At 38.7% G+C, this 24,660-nt stretch overlaps 3 protein-coding genes across 4 annotated transcripts in view; 1 reads left to right on the top strand and 2 right to left on the bottom strand.

Annotated features, from left to right (window-relative positions):
- Positions 1-24,660, bottom strand: part of Slco2b1 (solute carrier organic anion transporter family member 2B1) — a 185,505-nt gene that overhangs the window by 152,934 nt on the left and 7,911 nt on the right. The window lies entirely within an intron of this gene.
- LOC101719110 (olfactory receptor 2AT4) lies at positions 4,637-12,944 on the top strand. Its single transcript, XM_087211944.1, has one exon. The coding sequence runs from the start codon at positions 4,775-4,777 to the stop codon at positions 5,717-5,719; it is 945 nt and encodes a 314-aa protein (XP_087068070.1). The 5' UTR covers positions 4,637-4,774; the 3' UTR covers positions 5,720-12,944.
- The window catches only part of Neu3 (neuraminidase 3), a 54,767-nt gene continuing 52,028 nt past the window's right edge, over positions 21,922-24,660 (bottom strand). Inside the window, exons 6-7 of one of the 2 annotated variants that reach the window (XR_015451485.1) lie at positions 22,902-23,053; positions 21,922-22,002 (exon numbers count right to left, since the gene is read on the bottom strand). The gene's annotated coding sequence lies outside the window, so the exon portion shown is untranslated. Of the gene's footprint in view, positions 23,054-24,660 lie in introns of both variants that reach the window. The other variant, XR_015451484.1, reaches the window with a different exon arrangement.

The following is a 24,660-nucleotide window of genomic DNA, read 5'->3' as shown; positions in this document are numbered from 1 at the left end:
TCAGTGTTTGCTCAGTAGATTCATGAAAAAAGGGAAGCCATGGTGGCATGAATGGAGGTTGCACACAGGTTCATCAGAGCTAATCGAGTTTAACTTCTCCTAAGTACCCAATGTGTCATCAACAAAGACCAACACTGCATCTGTGATACAGTTCATTACTCAAGGAAACTGGCCTGATATAGGTGGTAGGTTAGTTACACTGGATCTTATTCCTCATCTAGGGAGCACTAGTTTGTTTTTGTTCGAATAGAAATCTTTCCTAGACATGAATTTGGCTTTTGTGCTCCCAATGTTTCTATAAATATCACTCTGTGTGTATTTAATACCTTATTCACCATGATAATATCCTATATGACCTTGCTTTTGACAAAGAAGTTCAATTTATAGCAAAAAGAAGAGAAGCACTGAGTTTCATGTGCTTAGGAGTCACTGAGCTTACAATGTAACCCACATCTCTCAAAGCAGCTAGCTTGAAGGAATGGAGGAATAATCTATTGAAAACTAAGTTTTAGATGCTGGTGGGATGACAATACCTCACAGGGTATAAGTCCTGTGAGTTGATATGCACAACCTTACAAATAGTTATACATGCTCTTAACCAGCAAGCAAAACAGAACAATTTCTTGTCTGGGAAGATTATACAGTGGTCCAAAGTATTTGCTTCTCTTTGCTCAAAGTTAAATTCTACTGATTTATGGATTTTAATTCTGAATAATAGAGTAAATCTACCAGGAGTGGAATAATCATTTAGCTGACCAGAAGCTGAAAATACCACCAAAACTTTGGGGCCTCCTAGATCAATGAAAGCAAAGAAAGGTACCACTAATAGAACTGAGTAGAACAATGAAACAGGGAGGGAGGAGAACTACTTGTGAAACCAGAGCCTTCTCTGGAGAACATATTAGTATATCTGTGTGCAACTATAAAAGTTAATAGAAAACCAAGAAAACACTACAGGAGGATTATATATATGTTGTAGCCCAAGATCCCATCCTCTTGACTACTATGTCCTCCTGGTGTAGTGGCCAAGGCACTGGGCAGGGAATAGAGCCCTGTGTCTGAATAGTACCTCTGCCTCTAGCTACCAGGGTTCAAATGGGAATGTTATTTCACTTCCTAGACATTATTTTCCTTCTCTTGGACTTCCTGTATACCCTGTTGTTATTTCCTGTGTCTTCTGAGATTGCAAGGATCAGATAGGATGATTAGAACGAAGGCTACATCATTAGCGTAAACCTCTGGGTCCTTGAGGATGTTAACAAGGATCTCCTCATTATCAGCAAAGCACAGGAACAAATCTTACCTCCCTCCTCTCACATAGGTGCCACAGGAGATGTCATAGAATGAGCCTTGAGGGATAGTGGGTATGGTGCCAGGGGAGCACTGTCTAGAGAGAAAGTTCCTCAAGAGACTGCTTGAAAGGAAGAGCCTCAGGGTTTAATGGGCCATGGCTCAGCCTGAACCTGCTACATCCACCAAGGTCTCCCCTGAAGAAATGTAGGAGACCCCAGTGTGGACCAGGCTCAACAGGTGAGTGATTTTGGGAATGGAGTGCCTTGAGGTAGCAGAGAAAGCTGGGATAGAGAGACAGAAACAGGAATCCAGGTGCTATAAATGTGGGCCACAGATCAGAAGACAGATTGGCTGTCCACAGAAGCAAGCACCCAGAATCCAGGATGGCTCTGCATGCATGAGCTGGGAGAGCTTCAGTCATATGCCCTGACCGGTCAGGGCAGGGCAGTGTGCTCACAGGTGGAATTCAAATCATCTTGGCCAAGGCCTTCCCAGAAAAAGACAAAGCTGAAGACAGCAGAAACTAGCAAATGCTGAGCTCTGACAAGTTCCAGGCTCTTTGTAGCACTCTCTAAGCGTTCTCTCCTGAAAGAAAATCCTACAAGTTCACAGGTAAGGGGAATAAGGGTCAATGAGAAAAGAAGTGACTTACTCAAGGGCACAAAGCTGCAAGTGGAACAGGGACAGGAATACAGTCCTTTCAAACTTCCAACTTAACCACTATTGTGCCTAAGTCATAATGAAGCTAGAGAATGGGACCTGCATAGGAGCTCACTAAGAGCCTCCTCTCTCTCCCCTCGGCATATGGACCACATGTCATCCAACTCTGGGTCTCCCATTCTTCCCAAATCAGGGGGGACATGCAAAAATGATTTGTTGAATTTTAAACCCTTCAAATGTTTTTCATCAATCCCCTCACCATAAAAAAGGAGGTAGTCTCAGGGTCTCAAAGTCACAGGAAGGGTGTGGCAGGGCTTCTCTAAGAACCAGCAGTCTTGGTTGACAGATGGGTCTCAGTCTTTGGCAGCAGGAGAGGTAGCTCTCTAGGAGCTACCTCTACCTCATCCTTCTGAAGCCATGGCTTATGACAAGGCCCTGCTCCTTTGTCTGTCCCTCAGTTTCATTTGTTGAAGAGGTATAACCTCTCCCTTCCTGGGCTATGTGATGAGAAAAGATGAGTTGCATACAATACAGTTTGTACTTTCAGGAAACTAGTTTTTCTGTCCTTTTCTCTCCTTAATACTATAACCAGCTCCCAGACAATCCCTACGGAGAAGACCTGCTGGGGCAAGTTGTGAGTACTGGAAAACTGTGTTATGTTGGCCCTAAACACAAAGCTGCATTACTTAGAGGCATATATAATTCAGATGATAACCATCCGAGCCTATGAAATAAGACTGAGGGAGTTCAGCAAATTCTGATGTTTTCTATAATAAACTATTGCTTTGGAATAGTAAATGTTAAATACTTTCTGAAATTAGTTTTGGTGGCCCTGCTTTGCTGGTGTCCCAAGCCTGGGCAGCTTGTTACATAGTCCATGACCACCAGGCTATGAAAAGTCACAAGACATCCCTCCAGCAGGCTCTCAGCATCTGTGTTTCCATCTATAAAGCAGTGGACAGAGGAGGAAGGGAGGGCAGATATACTGGTGGCCTGTGAGGGCCTCGTTGGTTTAGACCCTCTGAGTGCCTGTCCTTCCAGACCCTACCCCAAACTCAGCCTTACCTGGGAGTAGTGGTGCTTGATGGTCTCTCTAAGCCCAGCATTCAGGGCAGTGAGATTTGCATCTATATGAGTGTGAGGAAATGCTGGGTACTGCATCTGTTGGGATGGCTTCTGGCTGAGGGATACCTTCTCAGTTGGAACAAAGCAGTCTGTCTTTTTTAAGTTCTTGAAAAGTTTTTTTCAAGGAAGCACTTTCATTTGCAGACACCAATTTAGTATCTACCATATAGAGACCCAGATAAAAATTTGAAATTTATTTTTGTCTGATATTATCAATGGACAAGGAAAATGGGAAATAGACACATTTGTCCTAATATTTTCCCCTTGAAAACCTGAACTTCTGTATTCTCCAGGAAGGATGCATAGAAGAAAGGGCTCATCCTGGCTGTGCTGCCAGCCAGTTGTGGCACTTAGCAAAATCCTGCCCTTCACATGCGCCATTTCTGGCCTAGAGACAGTGTTTGTCTGGGGATTTTTGTTTGTTTGTTTGACTAATTGATTTTATTAAGCTGGTTTTTGCATGGATTTTTTTTTGGAAGAGTGGGAAATTAGAAGTGAGTCTACAGATAATAAGGGGAAACTGCTCATGGAATCATCGGGATTAAAGAAGCCCTAATACCAATATTATCACAGACTTACTCTGATGGTCACATAGGCCAAAGGACAAGCCTAAAAATCACAGTGAATTAGTACTTTCTTTCAGCTCAAAACCCCAAGCTGTGGCTTGAAATTTCACTTCCGATTCCTCTAGGAGGGGTTCTTTTGCTTTAGAGCTGATATGCAGTTTATCTCCATCAACAGTGCCTCCCAAGCCTTCCCAGAAAACCAGGACACCTGAATTGGGGACAAAGGAGCCTACAGGGAGTGGGCAGCTGTGGTCACAGAGGGGCATGTGCTGAACTGCAGGAGCACAAGGGAGGGCACTGAATGGAATCACATAGACACTGTGCTGGATTCTCTTGCTGCAGAACCATGGGAAGAGGCCATTAATAGGATTCCTGTCAGGAATGATTCTTTCTGCCACAAACATTTTCAATGTCACTCCCTTTACTGTAATGATGACAAAGAGCCCCACATGTAGAGACGGGGTACAGAGTATTCAACTGTGATGGAGACAGCAGAACCACTGTACCAAACAAATGAGAGAAAGGAACCAGTCCCTGATTAATTATTAGAGAAGGAAGGCAGAATGCTGTAGTAAGCCTTGGAGTAATCAGCCCTCCCTAGCTACATGGTGACAAAGATGTCATTTTTTAAAAACTTGAACATATCCAAAAAAGACAGAAAATTTAAGATCTGATATCTCCAAAAGGACAATATGGCACATGGAAAGAAGGACTCACAGAAGATCCTCCGTAGCACTTAACACAATTTCAATTAAATAATTATGATTCATTTCTTACTGTCTTTTTTTTACCACTAGAATTTCAGCCCCTTGGCATTAGAAACTTTCTTCATTTCATTCATCTTGTCTACTATATGCTCAATAAATAACACATAGTTTGTATATTGTAGATACTTTCTTTACAATTGATTTTTAAAGGAAAGGAAATTTGAGGGTAGGATGGTGAATTTGGGGGTTAGACAGATCCTGTTATCAGTCCTTTAGAATTGCTTGTAAATCAACATTGTTATTTTAATTATGTAGTGATCATTATGTAATTATCATTCTAAACTCTGGTTGTTCTGTTTCCAGATGAGCCTGCTTTCCAGATGTTCTACTACCCATCTCCTGAACATTCAGTTTTAACCCACAATGGAGACCACAACATGTAATGGATCAGAAGAATCCCCAACCACCTTCTACCTTACAGGCATTCCCTCTCTGCCAACTTACCTCTTCCTTCCTATCTTCTTCATCTTTCTCCTTCTTTATCTGCTCATCCTTGTGGGTAACATCTTGATCCTGGTGTCCGTGGTAGCAGAGCCCAGCCTCCACAAGCCCATGTACTTCTTCCTAATTAACCTCTCAGCATTAGACATCTTTTTCACCACAACCACAGTCCCCAAGATGCTTTCCCTATTCCTGTTTGAGGACCACTTCCTCAGCTTCCCTGCCTGTTTCCTGCAGATGTATCTGTTCCATAGCTTCTCCTGCTCTGAAGCCTTCATCCTGGTGGTGATGGCCTATGACCGCTATATAGCCATCTGCCGCCCACTTCATTACCCTATTCACATGACTCCACAGACCAATACTGCACTGGCAGCCAGTGCCTGGCTCACTGCCCTCCTCCTGCCCATCCCAGCAGTGGTACAAACTTCTCAGATGGCATTTGACAACATTGCCTACATCTACCACTGCTTCTGTGACCATCTGGCTGTTGTCCAGGCTTCCTGCTCTGACACTAGCCCCCAGACCCTCATGGGCTTCTGCATTGCCATGGTGGTGTCCTTCTTCCCCCTCTTCCTGGTGCTTCTTTCCTATGCTCACATTCTGACCTCAGTGCTTTGCATCAACTCCCATGAAGGACGTTCAAAGGCCTTCTCCACTTGCAGCTCCCACCTCCTGGTGGTAGGTACCTACTACTCATCCATTGCCATAGCCTATGTGGCCTACAGGGCTGACCTGCCCCTCGACTTCCACATCATGGGCAATGTGATATATGCTATTCTCACACCAGTGCTGAACCCTCTTATCTACACGCTGAGGAACAAGGATGTCAAAGCAGCCATCATCAAAATGACATGCCCCAGGAGATAAAGAATTATAGGAATCCCTAATTCAAAGAGGCAATCTGATCTTCTCTCATAAACACTGACAACACTAGAGGGAAATATGGAAAAATTCAGGCAGCCAGGTAGAAGAATAATTCTCAAAGTGTAGTTCTAGATAGTTTTCCATTGTAATCAAATAATATAAATTTCCTGGATTCGTAGACAAAGTGTTTTTGAGCTGTACATCCTAAATTTTACAAGACTATAAGTATAATTAGGATCACATTACCATTCATTCAAACAATTTGATTCTCAAGTCCTCCAAGAGTTTGATAAAAAGAAATTTAGTCATTTCTCTTGAATCTATTCTTTCAATTTCTGAAAATCCCTCTGGAAGGTAGATATGAATTGCTCTTGCCCTTTTTATAGAAATAGCTGCATAGAAGCAAACTGCAAAGGAAAAACTGAAAGTGCTGTCTCACTCTTAGCTGCCTGAAAATTTCCTGTTACCACCAATATTTCAGTGCCAGCCCCACAGGGGATTTACCTCAGCTATCCGGACCTTGATGGTGTCTTAAAAACCTAGCATACTCCCCACTCAGCTTATGCTCCACCAAGTGTGTCCATTAGGATACCTGTTTGGTCAAAAGGCATTCAATTCTTTTAATTTTCAGCGCTCTGTAGTTTCCTTATTCATGACATTGTGAAGCAAAAGAGAGAAGTTTCTTCTTATCAGCAGTATGAGGTTTGATTTTAAAATACAGTGGGTATTTAAACGTTTTAAAATTATTACAGTAAAAGACACATTGTTATTAATCCACCTCAAAATACTCCTCCTGACTTTGAGCATATTTATCCCATCATTCTTGCCACTTTCTAAAGCAGTTCTGGAAGTCTTCTTTCTTGAGTATCTTTAGTTGCATTGCCATGGCTGTCTTGATATCCTGAATCAATTCAAAATGTTCACTTTTCATGATCATTCTGACTTTGTGGAAGAGCCAGAAGTTACGTGGTGTCAGATCCAGCAGATAAGTTAAAGAGGACACACTATAATGGTTTTATGAACTTACCTTTCCAAATTTTGTGCACTGAAGAACACTTTCAAGAGGGTGAAAAGACAATCACAGAATGGGAAAAAATATTTCCTAATCACTTACTTATCTAATAAGGAATTAATATCCAGAATATATAAAGAATTCCTACAACTCAACAACAAAAATACAAACAGTTCAATTTAAAAATAAAGGACTTGAAGAGAAGAAAATATACAAATGGCCAATAAGCACAAGAATAGATGCTCACTATCATGAGATGTTAGAGATGCAAATCTAAGCCACAATGAGATACCTCATTACAACCATTAGGACTGTTTAATACACACACACACACACACATATACACTAAGTGTTGGTGAGAGGGTGGAAAAAAATGGAACTTTGGGGCACTGTTAATAGGAATATAAAATGCTGTGGCCATTATGGAAGACAGTGTGACAGTTCCTCAAAAAATTAAACAGAATTACCATACGATCCAACAATTTCACTTTTGAGTATATATCTAAAAGAATAGAAAGCAGGACCCTGGAGAGATACTTATTTATCAATGTTCATATTCACAATAGTGAAGAGAACCTAAGTGTTCACTGTTAGATGAAAATGGTATATATACACAGTGTAATACTATTCAGCCATAAAAAGGAAGAATGATACTCTTATATATGCATGTAGATGAACTTTAAAGTTCATGCCAAATGAAATAAGCCAGACACAAATCGACAAATATTGTATAATTTCACTTCTATGAGGCACCCAGAATAGTGAAATTCATAGAGACAGAGTGCGGAACAAAGGTTACTAGAAGCTGGGGATGTGGATAATGCGAAGTTGTTGTTTTACGAGTACAGAGTTTCTATTCAGGATAATGAGAAAGTTCTGGAAATGGTAATGGTTGGAAAACATTGAGAATGTTCTTAATGCCGCTGAATTGTACACTTTAAAGAGGTTAACTGGTAAATATTATGTTATGTATATTTTACCAAGTTTTTAAAAAAATTTTTAATGGCCATAGGTCATTGAGTCTCGCTGTTCTTTTGCCACATTCTCACTTCTGCACCAAGTAACTGTGGCCAGAGGGAGAGAAACGATGTTCAAACGTATTGTTTAACACAGAGACCTAAGAACTACAGGAAGTTACTGGAGTAGCAGGGATTGGGAAGAAACCAGCCAAAGGATACAAAATTTCAATTAGGCAGCAGGAATAAGTTCAGGAGACCTATTATATAAAATGGTAATAATAACAATATATTCCATTTTTGAAATTGCCAAAGAGAAAAGATTTTAAGTGTTCTCAGCAAAAAAGAGGTTATATATGTTAATTAGCTAAATTCAGTCCTTCCACAATGTATACACATTTCAAAATATCGTGTTTTATATATAACAAATATATACATATTTACTTGTCAACTCAATAAATGAAAAAGAATCAGTGGAGCAATTTGCCTGGAAAAGAAGGCTGGGCTGGCAGGTATGTGAAGCCCCGGGGCCCTCAGGAGAGTGGTTTCACCCATGAATACCAGGTAGAGGTGGTAAAGCTTCCAACATCCTGATAGTGTCATCTTTCTCCTCTCTCCCTCAGTCCAGGCCTCTTTACCCCCAACTTCCCTCTCCTGGAAGAGCACTGCAGTCCCTCGACTGGCCTTTGTGCCCTGTGCCTACCCTCCAGTCCTTAATGTGGCCACTGATCTACAGGTCTGGTCACAAATCTACAATCCTAGATGTGACTTAGATCTGGTACCAAGTCCCTCTGACTCTTGCAACGCAAATCTGAAGTAAAGGCTTCTCAAACATGCCTAGTTGTCACTTAACCAGTTGACAGACTTGGTCTTCCTGAAGCCCTCTTCCTCCCTGCTTAAGTCAAGCTGGGCTTTTCCTGAAGTATGACCTTCCTCAGGGAATCTGCCCTGGCAAGTCACCCTGAACATGGCTAGATTCCATTTGATGTGCCCCTGAGCACTTTATGATTCCCCCATCATGGCTTTTTTTTTCTTTTTTCAGCCTTAGGAGACGAGCACTCAGAGCACAGTGATTTCATTAGCCTGTGCTGACCCCTACTTAGCTTGTTTTACCTATTTTCCTTTCAATTCTCCTTTTCACTTCAGCATTCTAATGTGCTAGATATATGTTCAAAACTGTAAGTAAAATGTGTAGTGTTATTTTGTTAATACATATATGTGTACTTTTAATTTACATAAAAAACTTGTTAGACCCTATGTATTACCTTTTTCATCCAGTTCTGTGCTTTAATTCTGTGTTGCTATTTATTCATCTAGTTTCATGGGTTTCAACTGATGCATATCTGTGGGATGCTTTCATCACAATTTACTTTTCCCTGGTGGAGGGTATCTAAATTGCATTCTAATATTTTGCCATCACATTGTCCTAATGAATAACTTTGTATATATCCCCTTATGGGACCATGGAGGACTTCCCCTGGAATATATGAATATACCAAACAATGAAATAGCTTGGTCATAGGGTTTGCATGACCTTGAACTAAAAATAAACATTATTTGTGGAGCCCATATATGCAAGTTCACGTACTCAGTATCAATAACCTCAGTAACCTCAGTATCAATCCTCACGAGGCTTTCAGGGCCATTCTTTAAACAAGACAATGCTCTGCCTTCATGTTTCAGCTCTCATACTGTAAATGAGTGTCTTTTCAGTAGTTTATTTAGAGATGCTTTTTTTGCATTTTAGTGCTCTTTTGTGGTGATTTCACTGTTTAAAACGTATTCCACACCCAGCGCAAAGTACTGTTTAAGGTTCCTAAGTGCAAGTGGGCTTCAATGTGCCTTATGAAGAGAATATGTATGTTAGCTTCATTCAAGTATGTTATTGTGCTGTTGGCTGTGAGTTCAATGTCAATGAATCAATAATACACATTAAATAAGATGTCTTTAAATAGGAACATATGTAAAACAGGTTATGTATGCTTAACTAACAAAAGTGTTATAGCTACAGGCTTGCAGAAAGCTAACCCAGTATTTCCCCTAGAGCGATGATTCACTAGTCACTCAGTGTCTGCAATAACTTTATAGAATGTAATTACTGCAAATAAACAGTTTGTGCCTCAGACTGTTTCCCAAAATGGTTGTGTTATTTACACTCTGAGCAGTAATGGACTATATGGATCTCATTTTTTCACATCCTCATCAAAATTTGCTATTATGCAACTTTCTGATTTTTGCCATTCTTATCGGGCTAGAAAAGCTACCACATTCTGTTTAATTTGCATATTTCAGATTAGTAATAAATACGAACACCTTTTTATACACTTATTAACCACTAGCACATACCCTTATGTGAATTGCTTATTGAGGAACTTCACTCATGCCTTTGGATTTCTTATTTTATTGCTTTGCAGGACTTCCATATATCTGTTTCTTGTCACTTTTATATATTGCAAACATGCTTTCTCAGTTTGTAATCTCTCCTTTGAGTAGAAATCCTTAATTTGATATAGTCAAAGGCATCATGTTGTTCACATTATGATCTAAAGCCTTTTAGCTTTTCCTTCCACATACATCGCAAAGTTATTTTTGAACATTTCTTTCATTAGCTTCCTAGTTTCATTTCCCACATTTATGTCTTGAATTCATATAGAGTTTCTGTTTAAAGCATAAAGAAGGAATTCCTCTTTCTTTTCTTCATATTGGAAGCCATTTTTTTCAAATCTAACCTTTAAGAATCTGTTCTTCCTAGTTGTTTTATAGTACCATCTTTACCAATGTCAAATTCCTATTCACCTTGCCTGATTCCAAGCTACCCATTTTATTCTATTATCAATTTGTCTATTGCTATGCCAGAACCATATTGTTTTATTATTATAGTTTTCAATATGTCTTTTTTCTTACTGGACACAGGAAGCCCCTTCAATCCTTTCATATACTTCCAAGTTGACCTAGATACCTACTTGTCTTTTTCTTCTATTTAAATTTTGGAATAAGTTAGTAAGCTCCCTCAAAAATCTACCAATAATTTGGGGAGATTCTATTATATACCCCTTCACTTATTTGATATAGGTCTCTAGTTATTCAAGTCTTTTTATGTCTTTCATTCAGGATTTTAATTTTTGAAACAAAAATTATAGCAATTTTCAGCGCTATAAACTATTATTTATATTCTATTATGAAAGTCTTTTAAAAGCTGTTTTTTAGTTATTATGCTAAAAAAGAAAACTAGTTTCTAGCTAGTATAGAGGTTTCACACTGTGACCCTACAGACTGAGTTATTATGACTTTATTACTTGCATGTCTTCTATGAAGCCAGCAGAGGACAGGAGCTGGGCCTGACTTTCTCATGCCTGTATCCCAAAACCTCTCCTAGGGCCTGGCACCCAGTAGTGGCTTAATGAATCCATCAGCCCCTGGCACAAAGTGTCACTCAGCATTAGTTTCCTCCCCTTTCTGAACAACTATCTCATCAGATCTTATGTTTCACAAATAGATATACTCGGGCCCAAAGACAGAGAACACAGATTTCCTAAGGCTTCAGAGTAAATTAAAGAAAAACTGGAGCTACAGCCCAGGTCTCCTGGCTGAGGTCCATATTTTTCTTTTTTTCCTATCAAGCTACATATGCTCACTAAATGCTGCTTCCTTAACTTCACAGGAAGAACAGGGAGCAGATTAGTACTCCCTCAATAAAACACACTTAAGGGTCAGTTTTCCTCCAAAGGCTCTTGGAATGTGATTCACAGTGACACGGAATCCCAAGCTTCCCATCCCTCCCCTCGTTCTCCAGTCCTCTCCATCTGTGGTTCTTAATCTTCAGTGTGTGTGGAAATCATACTGAGGCTTGTTAAAACAGGATTCTGGGCTTCATCCTGATTTTTCTCTCTGTAGATTTTGTGTGGGCCCATGGATTTGGATTTCTAACACAAATAAGCACATTTGTAAGTATTCAGTAACTATTGGCTTTTAATAATGTTGTGCAGAACCAACCACAAGTTAAATATAGTGCTCATTATAGTATTGGTACTATACTATAATACAGTATCAAGCTTGCCTTATAACTTTCTTTTTTAATGTAGTGGAAGAAAAAGAAGCCAAAAGTAAACTATTGACCTTTCTTTTGCTAGGTAGTGAAATACTTCATACCTAGTCAGATTCTGTTTGTCTTGCCTGACGGGAACTCAGAGCATCTTTCTCATCTTTGTATCTCTCTTTTTCAAGTGCCTAAAAATATCTGTTGCTCTTTTCCCTCCCTCTACATTAATTTTTGTTACAGTTTGTCCTATTTCACATTGTTTTCAATTTCTAAAGTCCCAAATCCTTCTTATATATAAAATAAATATACATGCATTTTATATAAATACATGGCTATAATTATGAAGATACCTGGTTGCAGCAAAATAATGATTATCAGAAAAACTTAAGGACTAGATAGTATTTTGCATTTTCTTTTCAGTAGATTATCCTGGATAATCTCTACTTCCAAGGAATTTTTCTATCCCTGAACTTCTTAATTAATGCTCACCAAGGTGAAGTGGTGATCAGACCTGAGCAATGTGAAGGAAGTACTAGGGTGATACTAAATACTATCAGGGCTAAATCAAGAAGTTGCTCCTATGGCGTGCTGTAAGATCCTAGTGAGATTTCACTGGCATTTCTCTGTCTTATTAGAGGCCTCCTCCACGGCTGAGCTCTAACTCCATGTCAATTGCGAGTGGGCCAATATTCACAGGAAAAGTCGTTGCCTTCGCAAGGCTCAGAGGGCCCTGGGAAGAGCTCTGGAAAGGCCTACTGCCTTCTCTTGTTGGCACATCTGCCCAGCTTTGGATCCTGTTCACATGAGTGGTCATCAGGGAAGGCATCCTAGCCCCAAAAGAGGAGAAACAGCCCCAAGTGAGATGCCATGGGCTGGGGCTATGGTAAATGCAAGGTCTGGACTAGGAGGAGTGTGAGGATTCTGGGCAAAGGCCAGTCAGGTTCAGGATAGGATACTCAGAAGAGAGATGGATCCCTGGGACTCTGAAGTCGCTGCCACCCTGGTGCCAAGGTCTGAGGTGCCAAGTAAGGTTTTTACCTGACTTAGTCCCTGACAGCTCAGAGGCCCTGGGCCAAGGGACCTGGAATATGAGCCACAGCATCTCTGCTTCAAATACTCATGATTTCCAAGGCATGATTTTTAGGGTAAGATTCAAGTATCCTATTCTCTTAAACCATTTTCAGAGTATAAGATATTAAAATTCTCAGGTTTGGGGTCTATAGTATAAGATTGTAAAGTTTTATAATTTAGAAAAAAGATTTTAAAGGAAAGGAAGTAAAAAATCTAAAATTCTATTATTTGAGAGATTTGAGATTTTTAGAATCTGAAGTATTAAGATATTTAGAATGTAAGTTCCAGTGACTCCAAATTCTTAAAATTTTAAGTCTAAGAGTCTAAAGTGATCATTAGTTCTGTTATTTTATACCTAATTGCTGGCGGCATGTGAACAAATGAGTTCACTTTACAGCTTATCAACCTAGAAGTGCTTTGCACTTTCCAAGTTGGTGCTCAGAGGCAACCTAAGCGAAGATCAGTCCTGCAAATTGACTCAGCCAGCTCCTAGTAAGACCAGATCATTTTGTTGGTGGACTTCTCCTCTGCCATCAGTATCTTCACCACAGTGATGGAGTGAACTGCAATTACTTTCCCATATGACCAGGATCTCTCATTTTCAAGACTCCCTCTGCAATACACACAATGTCGAGGGGTGTCAACTACAGACCAAGGGGACACATGGCCCGGTCTGATGAGAAAATCCCCACATCTTGTGATCACATCATTCCACAAGTGACTTGCCAAGGAACTTGCCAAGCAATAATATATACACCAGAACAATAGAATTGAGGACTCCCATTGCCTGGGATTATGAGCTGTATAGATAGAATAAGGATTATGAGTTAAAATTTGTTACTGGCCAACTTCTCCATCAGGTGGGAAGAACCAGGGATGGCTTATTAGATGCAGTAGGGACAGAGTCCACCTCTGTGAGCTCATGAAAGTGCTTTAATTCCTGTTAAAATCAGAAGAAAAAAAGTAATATTACAATCTGGCTTGGATTATATTCATTTTTATACCAATGCAATTGTAAAACATAATTTTTAATAATTTTGTTTGGAGGAAGAGGCCCAAAAAGCAAAAGAACCAAGGGCTTGTGAAAGTTATAATGTGACTGTGGAAAAAGCTTGTCTAAGAATGAAACCAATATGGGGAAAATATCTTTGAAAGATGGGGAAAGGAGACTGGAGTGACCACGTGAATCCTCAGATCAGCCATTTCAGAACCCAAATTATCCCAGTGGACTTCCCAGGTAAGTGAATAAATAAATTCCCTGTTTACTCAAGCTGGTGGACTAGATATTATCATATTGGCTGCCTAGAACCTTTCTGTGTTTGAGGACTTTCCCACGTTCTCCTTCCACTGAAGAAGCCTTCACTTGCTTTCCAGCCTCCATTGCAAGCAGAGTCCACAGAAGAGATTTAGACTCTCTGGTCTCACAGAAATTTTGTAAGTTACCTACCATATCCTTTAGGAAAACTCTGCTGATTAAGCAAGCCAAAGTTGTTTTCTGATATTGCAAGTAAGACCCTGAGAGGTACAGCTAGGTGGAGTTGGGCTTCCCTTACTTGTAACCAAAGGTATTTTGGTTAGTCTGACCCTCCTTTGTGCCTGCCCCTTTCTCAGTGTTCAAAGCCAATCACGGTCATATCTGGCCAGCAGCCTGACTCCTTTGTCCTGGAGGGCAGATGAGTCAGGCTGATCCCATGGACCACGATAGGTGTAGAACACAGCTTGAAAGATCATTGTGATTAAAGACCCACTCAGTGTCTTTGTCTTTTTTCTCCTCACTCAAGCCTCTATTTAATCTGAGGCCATCCTTCTGGCACCATTTTTAGAAGGTGAGATGCACAAGAAAATATTTTGTTTGTTCCTTTCTCCTACCCACAACCACCACAGACATTCTCTCACAGGAAGATAAGAGAAATACCTGCAGGGCTGCCTGAATTGATGGACTTTGAGACAAAAAAATCAGGACCAGCTGTGAAGGCAAGATTGCCAGGACAAGCCGCTGATGGAAAAGAAAAACTTGGGAGTAAGAAATGCAGCCTAAGATGGTTGTGGAAGAGGAAAGGGAAAGCACTCAAGGGACCCAGACCTACAATTTAGTCTAAGTGCCTGTAAAGGGGCCTATCTGCCCCATAGTCACACAGCCAGCTCCATCACCTTTTTTATACTCACTATGTCAATCCCTTCCCCTCAAACAATCTTGCACTTTGCCAACCTAACCCTAACATCCTTAAGATACTAACTCCTTATTTTATTTCTGATTGATGGCCTTTTATCCCCCTTACAGATTTGATACTACACACACACACACACACACACACACACACACACGTGTGTGTGTGTGTGTGTGTGTGTGTATATATATATATATATATCAACTTCCTTACATAATCATAGGCCCTATTTTCCTCTTAGACTACTTGCTTCTGTGAGACCTGAATGACTCCATTTTAAAATTTTGGCCCCATTTTAGAGTAAAGGTGGCCTGGACATAAATTTTAGTTCCAAGAAAAACCACAAGATGCACTTTGGCCACCTGCCTGTGATAATGTCCAGCAGTCCCCTAGCAACTAGCCTAGCGACAGCTAATCCGTAGCTGCCTCAATGTCCCAGATGCTCTTCTCGATGACCTGCAACAGCTAATCAGTAGTTACCCCAATACCCCAGTATCCCAGATGTTCTTTTCGATGACTTGAGCAGCCATTTGCAGTTCAGCGCACAAGGCCCAGCCAATTAGGTTTAAACTTTTAAAACTTGCTAAATGCTAGCCAATTGTGTGATTTGCATGTGATTTGAAACCCCCCGCCTTTTCAAAACCCCGCGCCTTGCTGTAACCTCTATAAAAACCCCTGGTGTTTTAGAGTCAGGGCTCTCAATCTTGACCTGCTGCATCGGTGACAGTTGAGAGTCCCTGCTCAAGCTTGAATAAACGACCCTCGTGTGTTTGCATCGGAATCGGTTCCTTGGTGGTCTTTGGGGACCTTGCAATCTGGGCACAACACTTCTCTCAATTCTGCTTCATCCTCTGAATATACCTGTGTCCTCTCATCATCTTGCAAGGCCTGAAGGTGGAGACCAAGTATGAGTCATCTCAGACCTTAGGGCTTAGCACAAACTCTGACACAGAACAAAGACAAAATCTTATAACTGAATAAATTTTATGATAGACAGTAGGTCATCAGTGGATGTTGATTGATTGGTTTTCCAACTGATTTTTGGATTAATTTACTGACAACTCCAGGGAGAGGGAGAGATCGAGAGAAAGAGAGAGAGACAGAGAGACAGAGAGACAGAGAGAGACAGAGAGTCAGAGAGACAGAGAGACAGAGAGAGACAGAGAGAGCAAGCCTGTTCCTTTGCCCAATACCTAAATGAAGAGAAGATAGAAGGTATGAAAGATAAATGTTTATCATAAGGCTATTTGATGTCCTTGAAGTAGAAATCCCAATGAATGGAATGGAAAGACTATTCAAAGATAAATAGCAGGAAAGTGCCATGAAATAACTAATTCTGCAGCATTAAAGTGTAGAGCATATTTCAAGAAAAATCGGTACAGGAAGATCAATACCTCTACATAACTTGATTAAGTTATCAAATATCAAGGATAAAGAAAAAATATTTCAAGCCCTTAAGAAGAAAAAAGCCTCCTCAGCATCATTCAATGGCACAACACAATGGAACAATGTCTTCAAAATCATTCAAGCCTAAAGGCAACAGGGAGGGTCTCAAATGTGAAGGAACTTGGGTAATGCAGCACCTGAGAGCTCTTCATTAAAAACCTGCTAAAGGGCAGGGGATTTAGCTCAGTGGTTCTGGCGCCTGCCTTGCAAGCCCAAGGTCCTGAGTTCGATCCTTGGTACCAAAAAAAAAAACAAAAAAAAAAACCTACTACAGAAAGAAATCCAGACATACAATAGATGAATCAAAATAAAGAGTTATTGAAAGTGAGAAACAGTGACATAAGGACAATGATGAGCACTACATAATCCACTTAAATATAGAATCAAGGCTAAATAACTTTGGGAATTATAACCACAGAATAAAAATAAATCTTCTAAATTTTGACAGAGTAAAATTAATGATATAACTAATTTGAGGATCAAAGGGAAGTGAGAACAAGTGTACAAGGTTAATGTCCTCTAAAATTAAAATAAGAAATTAAAAAGTAATGACTAATCTCTTAATGTTTTGTCATAAGTTTTTCATTTCTTAATCCTTATGCTTCTTTTAGGAGTTAATAGCTCTTGAACTGAAGGTACATTTATCTTAAGTTCTGGGGTTTCATCAGCTTCACTTTGGTTTCTTTTCCTTCCATTAAATTTAAGTAAAATAAAATGTAAGTATTTACAATTTAACAGGACTTCCTTGTATACTAATAAAAATAAGAAAAACTTCATTTTGAAAGTAAATAAGGCATTTCTAATGCAGTCATTGGACTAGCAAACTGCTGGCTTCCTCCTACAGCCTCAATCTGAGAGCCACAGAGGGAAAAGGCCAGGATGCATGGAAAACTGTAAGCCATTCTTTCTGTGACAGGGCCTATTTGGAACTGGTACATGAGAGGGTGGAAGCATTAGCTCTGGGCAGAAAGTGAACTTGAAAGGCTGTAGGAGGACAGAACAATATGGGAACTATTGGAATTCTGCTTTGATTTCTCCCTACCTCAACCCATTGTCTTAAGACAAACAATTCCTGCCTCCTACATCAGCAGCAACTTGGAACTCAATTTCAGGTGATCACAGAAGCAAGATGATGGTAATACAGAAGCACTTCTGAGAAACTTAGAAACAGAAATGTGGATAACTAAGTACAGGCATTTGACTGTGTGCTCTTCCCCTCTAATCCCCTAGAAGTGATTAATTACAGTCTAAGTTCAGTCTGATCCTAATGCTGCCTCTTCCCGTGCCACAGAGTGATGACTTGGCCTCCTCAGGAGTTATTTTTTCAGGGAGGAAGTGGTTAATTATGCCTTTCTCTAGCTTTATGTTTATCTGGTCTCCACATTCTGAGCTAATCGGGACTTAAGCAGTTTGAATCTGACCTTCCTTCACCTGCATTGCCAGATACTACTATGGTAAGCAAATGCTTCCAGGGGAAAATTAGTTAGTAATAAACTAGGAAATTTGAAAGCCACATTGAAGAAAGCTCTACTATTAAGAAGGAAAGAACAAAGAAAAGGGTATATTTAATGTTAAATATTTTAAACTCAGGAATATGGTGAATTTCAATAGAGAAACTAGAATAAAGATCCAAATAATGATTCCAAAATTGAAAAATACAATAATTGAACCTAAAATTTAAAAGATGGATCTACCAACAAATTAGATAGCTGAAGAAAAATGTAAGTGATCTGTAACTGTTAGAATAAAATATTCAGAATTAAGTACAATGAAACAAAAGCATGACAAATATTGAAGAGAATATAAGAGCTATATAGAATGGAGAAAGAAGGTCTAATACAGAGCTCAACAGCAGTAGACAGAAAAAATTGGGAAGATCAATATTTGAAGAGCTAGTGGGTAAGAATTTTAAAATTCTAACTAAAAACACTATATATTCAAGTAAACTTACAAATTCAAATCAAGATAAATAGGCATATGTATTAATCATCTTTCCATTCTAGAATAAAACTCCTGACATACACAAAGGAGAAAAGCGTTATTTTGATTCATGGTTTCAGAGGTTTCAGTCCATGATCAGCTGCCTCCAAAGCAGAAATATCATAGTGGAGGCACAGAGCAGAAGAAAGCCGCTGACCTCATGGCAGCCAGGAAGCAGAGAGCACAGAAAAGCCAAGTGGGAATCAGGGGCCAGGTATAATCCCCAAGGTCATGTGCCCGTGACTCACTCAGACACCTGAAGAAGTGTGCTTTACTAATCTTCTACACATCTCTCAAGCCAATCAAATTAGCAATCAAAATTAACCTTCACGGCATAACACAGTGAAGCTGTTATAAACCAAAGAACCATAAAAATGCTTAAAACAGCAAGAGGAAAAGAGACAAATTCTCCTCGTGAACAACTTTTATAAACAGGCAGAAAATTTTTTCAGTAAAAACAATGGAAATAGAAAACTGTGTTATCATTCTTGCCTCTAACAGTGCCATAATCTGGCTTCTCTAATCTCACAGTTTTACATCCTAAATGACATTAGAGAACTTAATATTCCACAATGACAATGTTCTATAATACCTTCAACTGCTGGGTAGTACATCTGAATCCCAATTAAGCTTCATGACAGCCTTCCTAGGTGTCTCACCCATCTTTGAGGCTAAATTCTCTCTCTCTGTAAGATGAGAGCCTGGACCAAAATATCTGTAAGAGTTCTTAATCTAAACCACTAGGATGGTAAAAAGATGCTTAAAGATAGAGAGGTCTCAATGCTCTTAAATAGAAGCTCCCTTCAGGGGACATTCTGAATTAACTACTTTCCCCACTGATCTTTCATTTGAATCAAATTTATAATCATTCATTCATTCAACAAATACCTATGATAAAAGCTAGACATAGGAAATATATATATATATATATAATCAATAAAAAAATTCCTGTTCTTTTGGAGTCTACATTCAGTGAAAGCACAGACAACAAATAAAATATATAAACAAGAGAATTACCATTTACACAGTGTTATAATGAAATAAACCATCAGACATATGAGTAGCAGACCTAGCTCACAGTATGACTTCAGGTATGTCACTTTTACATTTCTTTCCTCATTCAAGGATGATAATAATCTGTAGGGGGATTGAAAGATGAGCACATCATAATTTTCCAGTTGCACTGAGAGGATAGTGAATCAGATGAATTGTTGGAAAGGAACACAGTTGTGGCTTGGTTGAAAGCAGTAAGAGAAAAGTGATTGTCACATACAAGCTAATTTCTCATCAGCAGTCAAGGAGACTAGGGCAATAGAAAGACATATTTAAAGTCATAAAAGAAAAAAATCTGTCAAGTAAGAATTCTATGTGTTGCAAAACAATTCTTCAAAAATGAAGCATAAATTCAGACATTCCCAGATAATCAAAAGTTGAGGTCCTCATCACTAGCAAACCTGCCCTATAAGAAGTACTAAATAGAGTCCTTCAGGTTAAAATGAAAAGACGCTAAACAGTAAATCAACGCCATGTGAAGAAATAAAGGTAACTACACAAATAAATATAAAATCCAGCACAGACATACCTCATTTTATTTTGTTCCATTTTATGGCCATTTGCCTACATTGTGAAAAAAATTTAAAAACATTCCAGGGCAAGGGATTTACCTCAGTGGTTCTGCCTCCTGCCTCACAAGCGCAAGGTCTGGAGTTCAATCCCCGGTACCAAAAAAAAAAAAAAAAAATTCCATATAAATGTTAAGTTAGAGAGACTTGGTAACTATACTCATATCATTCAAAGAAACCTTAAGAAAAGGAAATCTTAAGTCAAAAATTGTTGCAAATTTATCATAGCCTTTCTCACAATAGCCCAGTCTGCTTTCTCTGGGGTGTTTTGCTGTTGTTGTTTTGGTTCCGGGGATCAAACTCAGGACCTTGCCCTGGCAAGGCAGGCGATGGCACCAGTGAGCTAAATCCCCAGCCCCCGCGGTGTTTTTTTAATCTTGCTTTTTCCTCTTCTACTCAGTCCAAGCTCTCCCTGCAGAGCTAGTTTCTCCCTCACTCTTCAAATAAACTTTGCCATTGCTAAAAAATATTGCAAATTACAAATAAGGGCCTTACATATTGATAAAAAGGGCAACCCAACAAGAAGATATAAAATTATAAACATTCAGCAAGAGACTCAAAAATATAAGAAACAAAACTGACAGAATTAAAAGGAGAAGTAGACAATTAAACAATAATAGTTGAAGACTACAATGTCTCACAGTTGATAATAGATAGCCTAATTACACAGAAAATCAATAAGGAAACAGAGCACTTGAACAGTACTATAAGCAAAGTAGACCTGACAAACATATACATCAAATTCCACTCCATATCAACAAAATACATATTCTTTTCAAGTACACATGGATTATTCTCCATGATAAAATATGGTAAGTCATAAAATAAGTACCAAGGACTTGGAATCTAGCTCAGTGGTTTTGCCGCCTGCCTCGCAAGCTTAAGGACCCAAGTTCAATCCCCGGTACCAAAAAATAAACAAAATAAAATAAGTATCAAAAACTTTTTAAAGATTTAAATAATACAAGTACCTTCTCTGGCCACAGTGGAATGAAGTAGAAAGCAATAATAAAAATAAAACTGGAGAATTTACAAATATGTAGAAAAAAAACATACTATTAACAAATGAGTCAAGGAAGAAGATGATGAATACTTTCAGACATATGAAAATGAAAGTACATTAAAAACATAGTATGAGATGCAGTGAAAGCAGTGGCCAGGCAATTCATAGTTGTAAGTTCTTAAACTAAAAAGAACAAAGATCTCAAATTGCTAACCTTGCTTTACTCCTTAAGGAATCAGAAATAGAACAAACTAAACACAGAGACAATAGAAAGGACTAATAAAGATAATCAAGATCAGAGTGGAAATAAATAACAGAATATACAAACACAGTAGTGACAAAATCAAAAGTTGACTCTTTGGAAAGATTAACAAAAGTGAAAACCTATAGCTATACCAAGAGCATCAACAGAATAAAATACTTACAAATTAATAAAAGAGGTTCAAGACTCAAAGACACTGAAAACTACAGGATACTGCTGAAAGAAATTAAAGTAGATTTAAATAAATGGGAAGCTATCCTATATTTACTGATTAGAAAACACAGTATTCTTAGTTGGCAATGCTCTCCAAAGTGGTCTACAGATTTAATGTAATCTCTGTCAAAATCTCCACTGCCTTTTTTTCTGAAATGGGAAATCTTAACCTAAAATTCATGTGCAATTGCAAGGGACCAAAGCAATCTTGAAAAAGAACAAAGTTAAAGGATTCACACTTCCTGATTTCAAAACTTACCACCAAACAATGGTAATCAACATAGTGTGGTAGAGGCATAAAGACAGATGCGTAGATCAGTGGAACAGAATTGAGATGCTAGAACTAAACTCACATGTTAATGGTCATTATTTTTCCAGTACTGGGCACTGAATCCATGGCCACTTGTGCTAGGCAAACACTCTACCACTGAGGTACAGACTCATCCTTGGGAAGTTTATTTTTGACAAGGGTGACAAGACCATTCAATGAGGGAAGTCTCTTCAACAAATGGTGCTGGGATAAACGGAAAATGATATGCAAAAGAATGAATGAATACAAAGGTTGACATAAAAAATTACATATTACATAAAAAATTATATAGTGTATGATTATATTTAATGTCTAATTGTATTTAAATATGGTATATAATAATTATATATTATGTAGAAAAATTACCTCAAAATGAGCCAAACATCTAAATATAAGAACTAAAACCATAAAAATCTTAGCAAAAACTATAAAGGAACATTTTCATGACCTTGGATTTGGCCATGGTCTCTTAGATATCACACACACACACACACACACACACACACACACACACATCAATAAAAGAAAAATAAATTGGAAAACTTATTACTATTACAGCAATACTGTTATGGAAGTTTTTAAATGTTATACTTCAAAAGACACCATTCAGAAAGTGAAAAGATAACCCACAAAAGAAAGAGAAAATATTGTAATTCATCTATCTGATCACATATAGTATCTAGAATACATAAAGAATTCCTACAATTGCAACAACAAAAGATAAATCAATTTTTAAATAGGCATTTCTACAAAGAGGATTCACAAATGGCCAATAAGTATATGAAAATATGTTCAATATCACTAGTCATTAGGAAAACTTAAATCAAAACTATACCAAGATGCTACTTCATATCCACTAGAACTGCTCTGACCAAAACAGGAGAATGCCAAGTATTAGTGAGGATGTGGAGAAACTGAAACCCTCAAACATTGCTGGGAATGTAAAAGATGCGGCCACTATGGAAAGCAGTCTAGTAATTCCTCAAAATATTAAACCCAGAATTACCATATAATCCAATCCTGGATAAATACCCAAAATATTGACAACAGGCGTTCATACAAAAATTTGTACAAAGGGCTGGGGTATGTGGTAGAACACTTACCTAGCATGTGCGAGGTCCAGGGTTCAATCCCAAGCACTGCCCCCAAAAATTACACAAATATTCATAACAAGAATATTCATAATGGCAAAAAGGTAGAAACAATCCAAATGTGCATCAGCTGATGAAATTCCATACAGTAGAATATTATTCAGCTACAAAAAGGAATAAAGATCTTATATATAATACAGATGAGCCTTTACGGTATTGTGCTAAGCAAAATAATCTAGATGTGAAAGGACAAATATTCTATGATAACAGATAACACTTATAAGGTATTCCGAATAGGTGCATTCATAAGACAGAAAATAGATTAGGAATTATGATCTAGGGAGAGAGAGGATGGAGAGCTTTTGTTTAATGATTATAGAGTTTTTGCTTGAAATAATAAAAGATTTTTGAAATAGTGGTGATGGTGTACAATATTGTGAATATAATTAGTGCTGTGGAATTGTACAGTTAAAAATAGTTCAAATGGAAAATTTTATATCTATTTTACCATAGTTTTAAAAATTAATATTGTAGTAATATAAATATTGAATTGGGGCCGGGGATTTAGCTCAGTGGTTCTACCACCTGCCTCAAAAGCTCAAGGACCCGAGTTTGATCCCCGGTACCAAAAAACAAAAAATATATATATATAAATATATATATATATAATTACACACTTATAATAAATGAATTTTATGATACAAAAATTATATCTCAATAAAACTACTTTTTAAATAAAAGAAATGAAGTATACTGATAAATGACCCTTGATACATTACGCTAAGTGAAATAATCCAGTTACAAAAGACATACATTACATGATTTCATTTACATGAGATATCCAGAATAGGTAAATCCATAGAGACAGGAAGTATACTAATGGTTTCCTATGGCTGGGAGGAGTTGGGGGAAGGGGGAGTAACTGCCGGTGGGTATAGGGTGTCTTTTGGGGGAAGGTGATAAAAATGTACAAAAAGTGATTTGGGCAAAGGTTGCAGAATTCACTGAATCTACTAAACACTGAAATGTTTGCTTTAAATGCATGAATGAACGAAGTGCATGTGAATTATATCTCAATAAAGCTGTTTTTAAAATGAGATCATGATTGTACCTGGGGCCTGCCTCCTAGTGGGTCCTCAGTACCAGACAATTCCTAGGGGAATGAGAACAATGACCTTCCTACAGTGCGAGCCTAAAATTCTGCTCTTAGATGATGAAAACAATTTTGTGACTGTCCTGGAAGCTTATTTTTACTGCCCCTGAGATCTACTCATTTCTTAGAGATCCAACCCAGGTGAGGACTGAGGTGTCTGTCTCAAGCACTCAGCACATTTACCACCCTCTCCCTACCTCCCAAGCTTCCAGTTGCTTTAATTGGCCTCCAAAGGGGAAACAGATCTCACTGAAGGGCCCTAATTAATCCCTAGGAATCTAGGTCCCCACATTCTCCTCTCTCTCCACCCCAACTTCCTGGTTATTTGTTTCAAACAAGAAAAGAACTTTTTACAGTCCCTGAGGAAAGAGAGGCCTCTGGAGAGGGCCACATGTGCAGCTTGTGCTGACTGTTGTAATGAGACCCCGGAGACCCTTCTCAATGCCGAGCACCCTTAGTGCCTGTCAGAAAGTTCTGGCCCACACCTTCCTTTTCCCACATTATAGCCACTTGTGTCCTCATCTGGCTTTCCCACAGGCATCCCTGTTCACACAGCTTTCTATGTCTCCTGGTTCTGAACCATGGTGTGGGTCACTGCCTTGGATGGGTGTCCCCCCT

The sequence above is a fragment of the Heterocephalus glaber genome, unplaced genomic scaffold, assembly GCF_053883595.1.
Source record: "Heterocephalus glaber isolate CG9 unplaced genomic scaffold, H.glaber_assembly_v1.0 deba00001428, whole genome shotgun sequence".
Taxonomy (NCBI): Eukaryota; Metazoa; Chordata; class Mammalia; order Rodentia; family Bathyergidae; genus Heterocephalus; species Heterocephalus glaber.
Note: the sequence above shows the minus strand (reverse complement) of the source record. Positions and strands in the feature narration are given on the sequence as shown.

What these genes read in the sequence shown, in the direction of transcription:
- LOC101719110 (XM_087211944.1), top strand. Translation starts at nt 4,775, where the DNA reads ATGGAGACCACAACATGTAATGGATCAGAAGAATCCCCAACCACCTTC.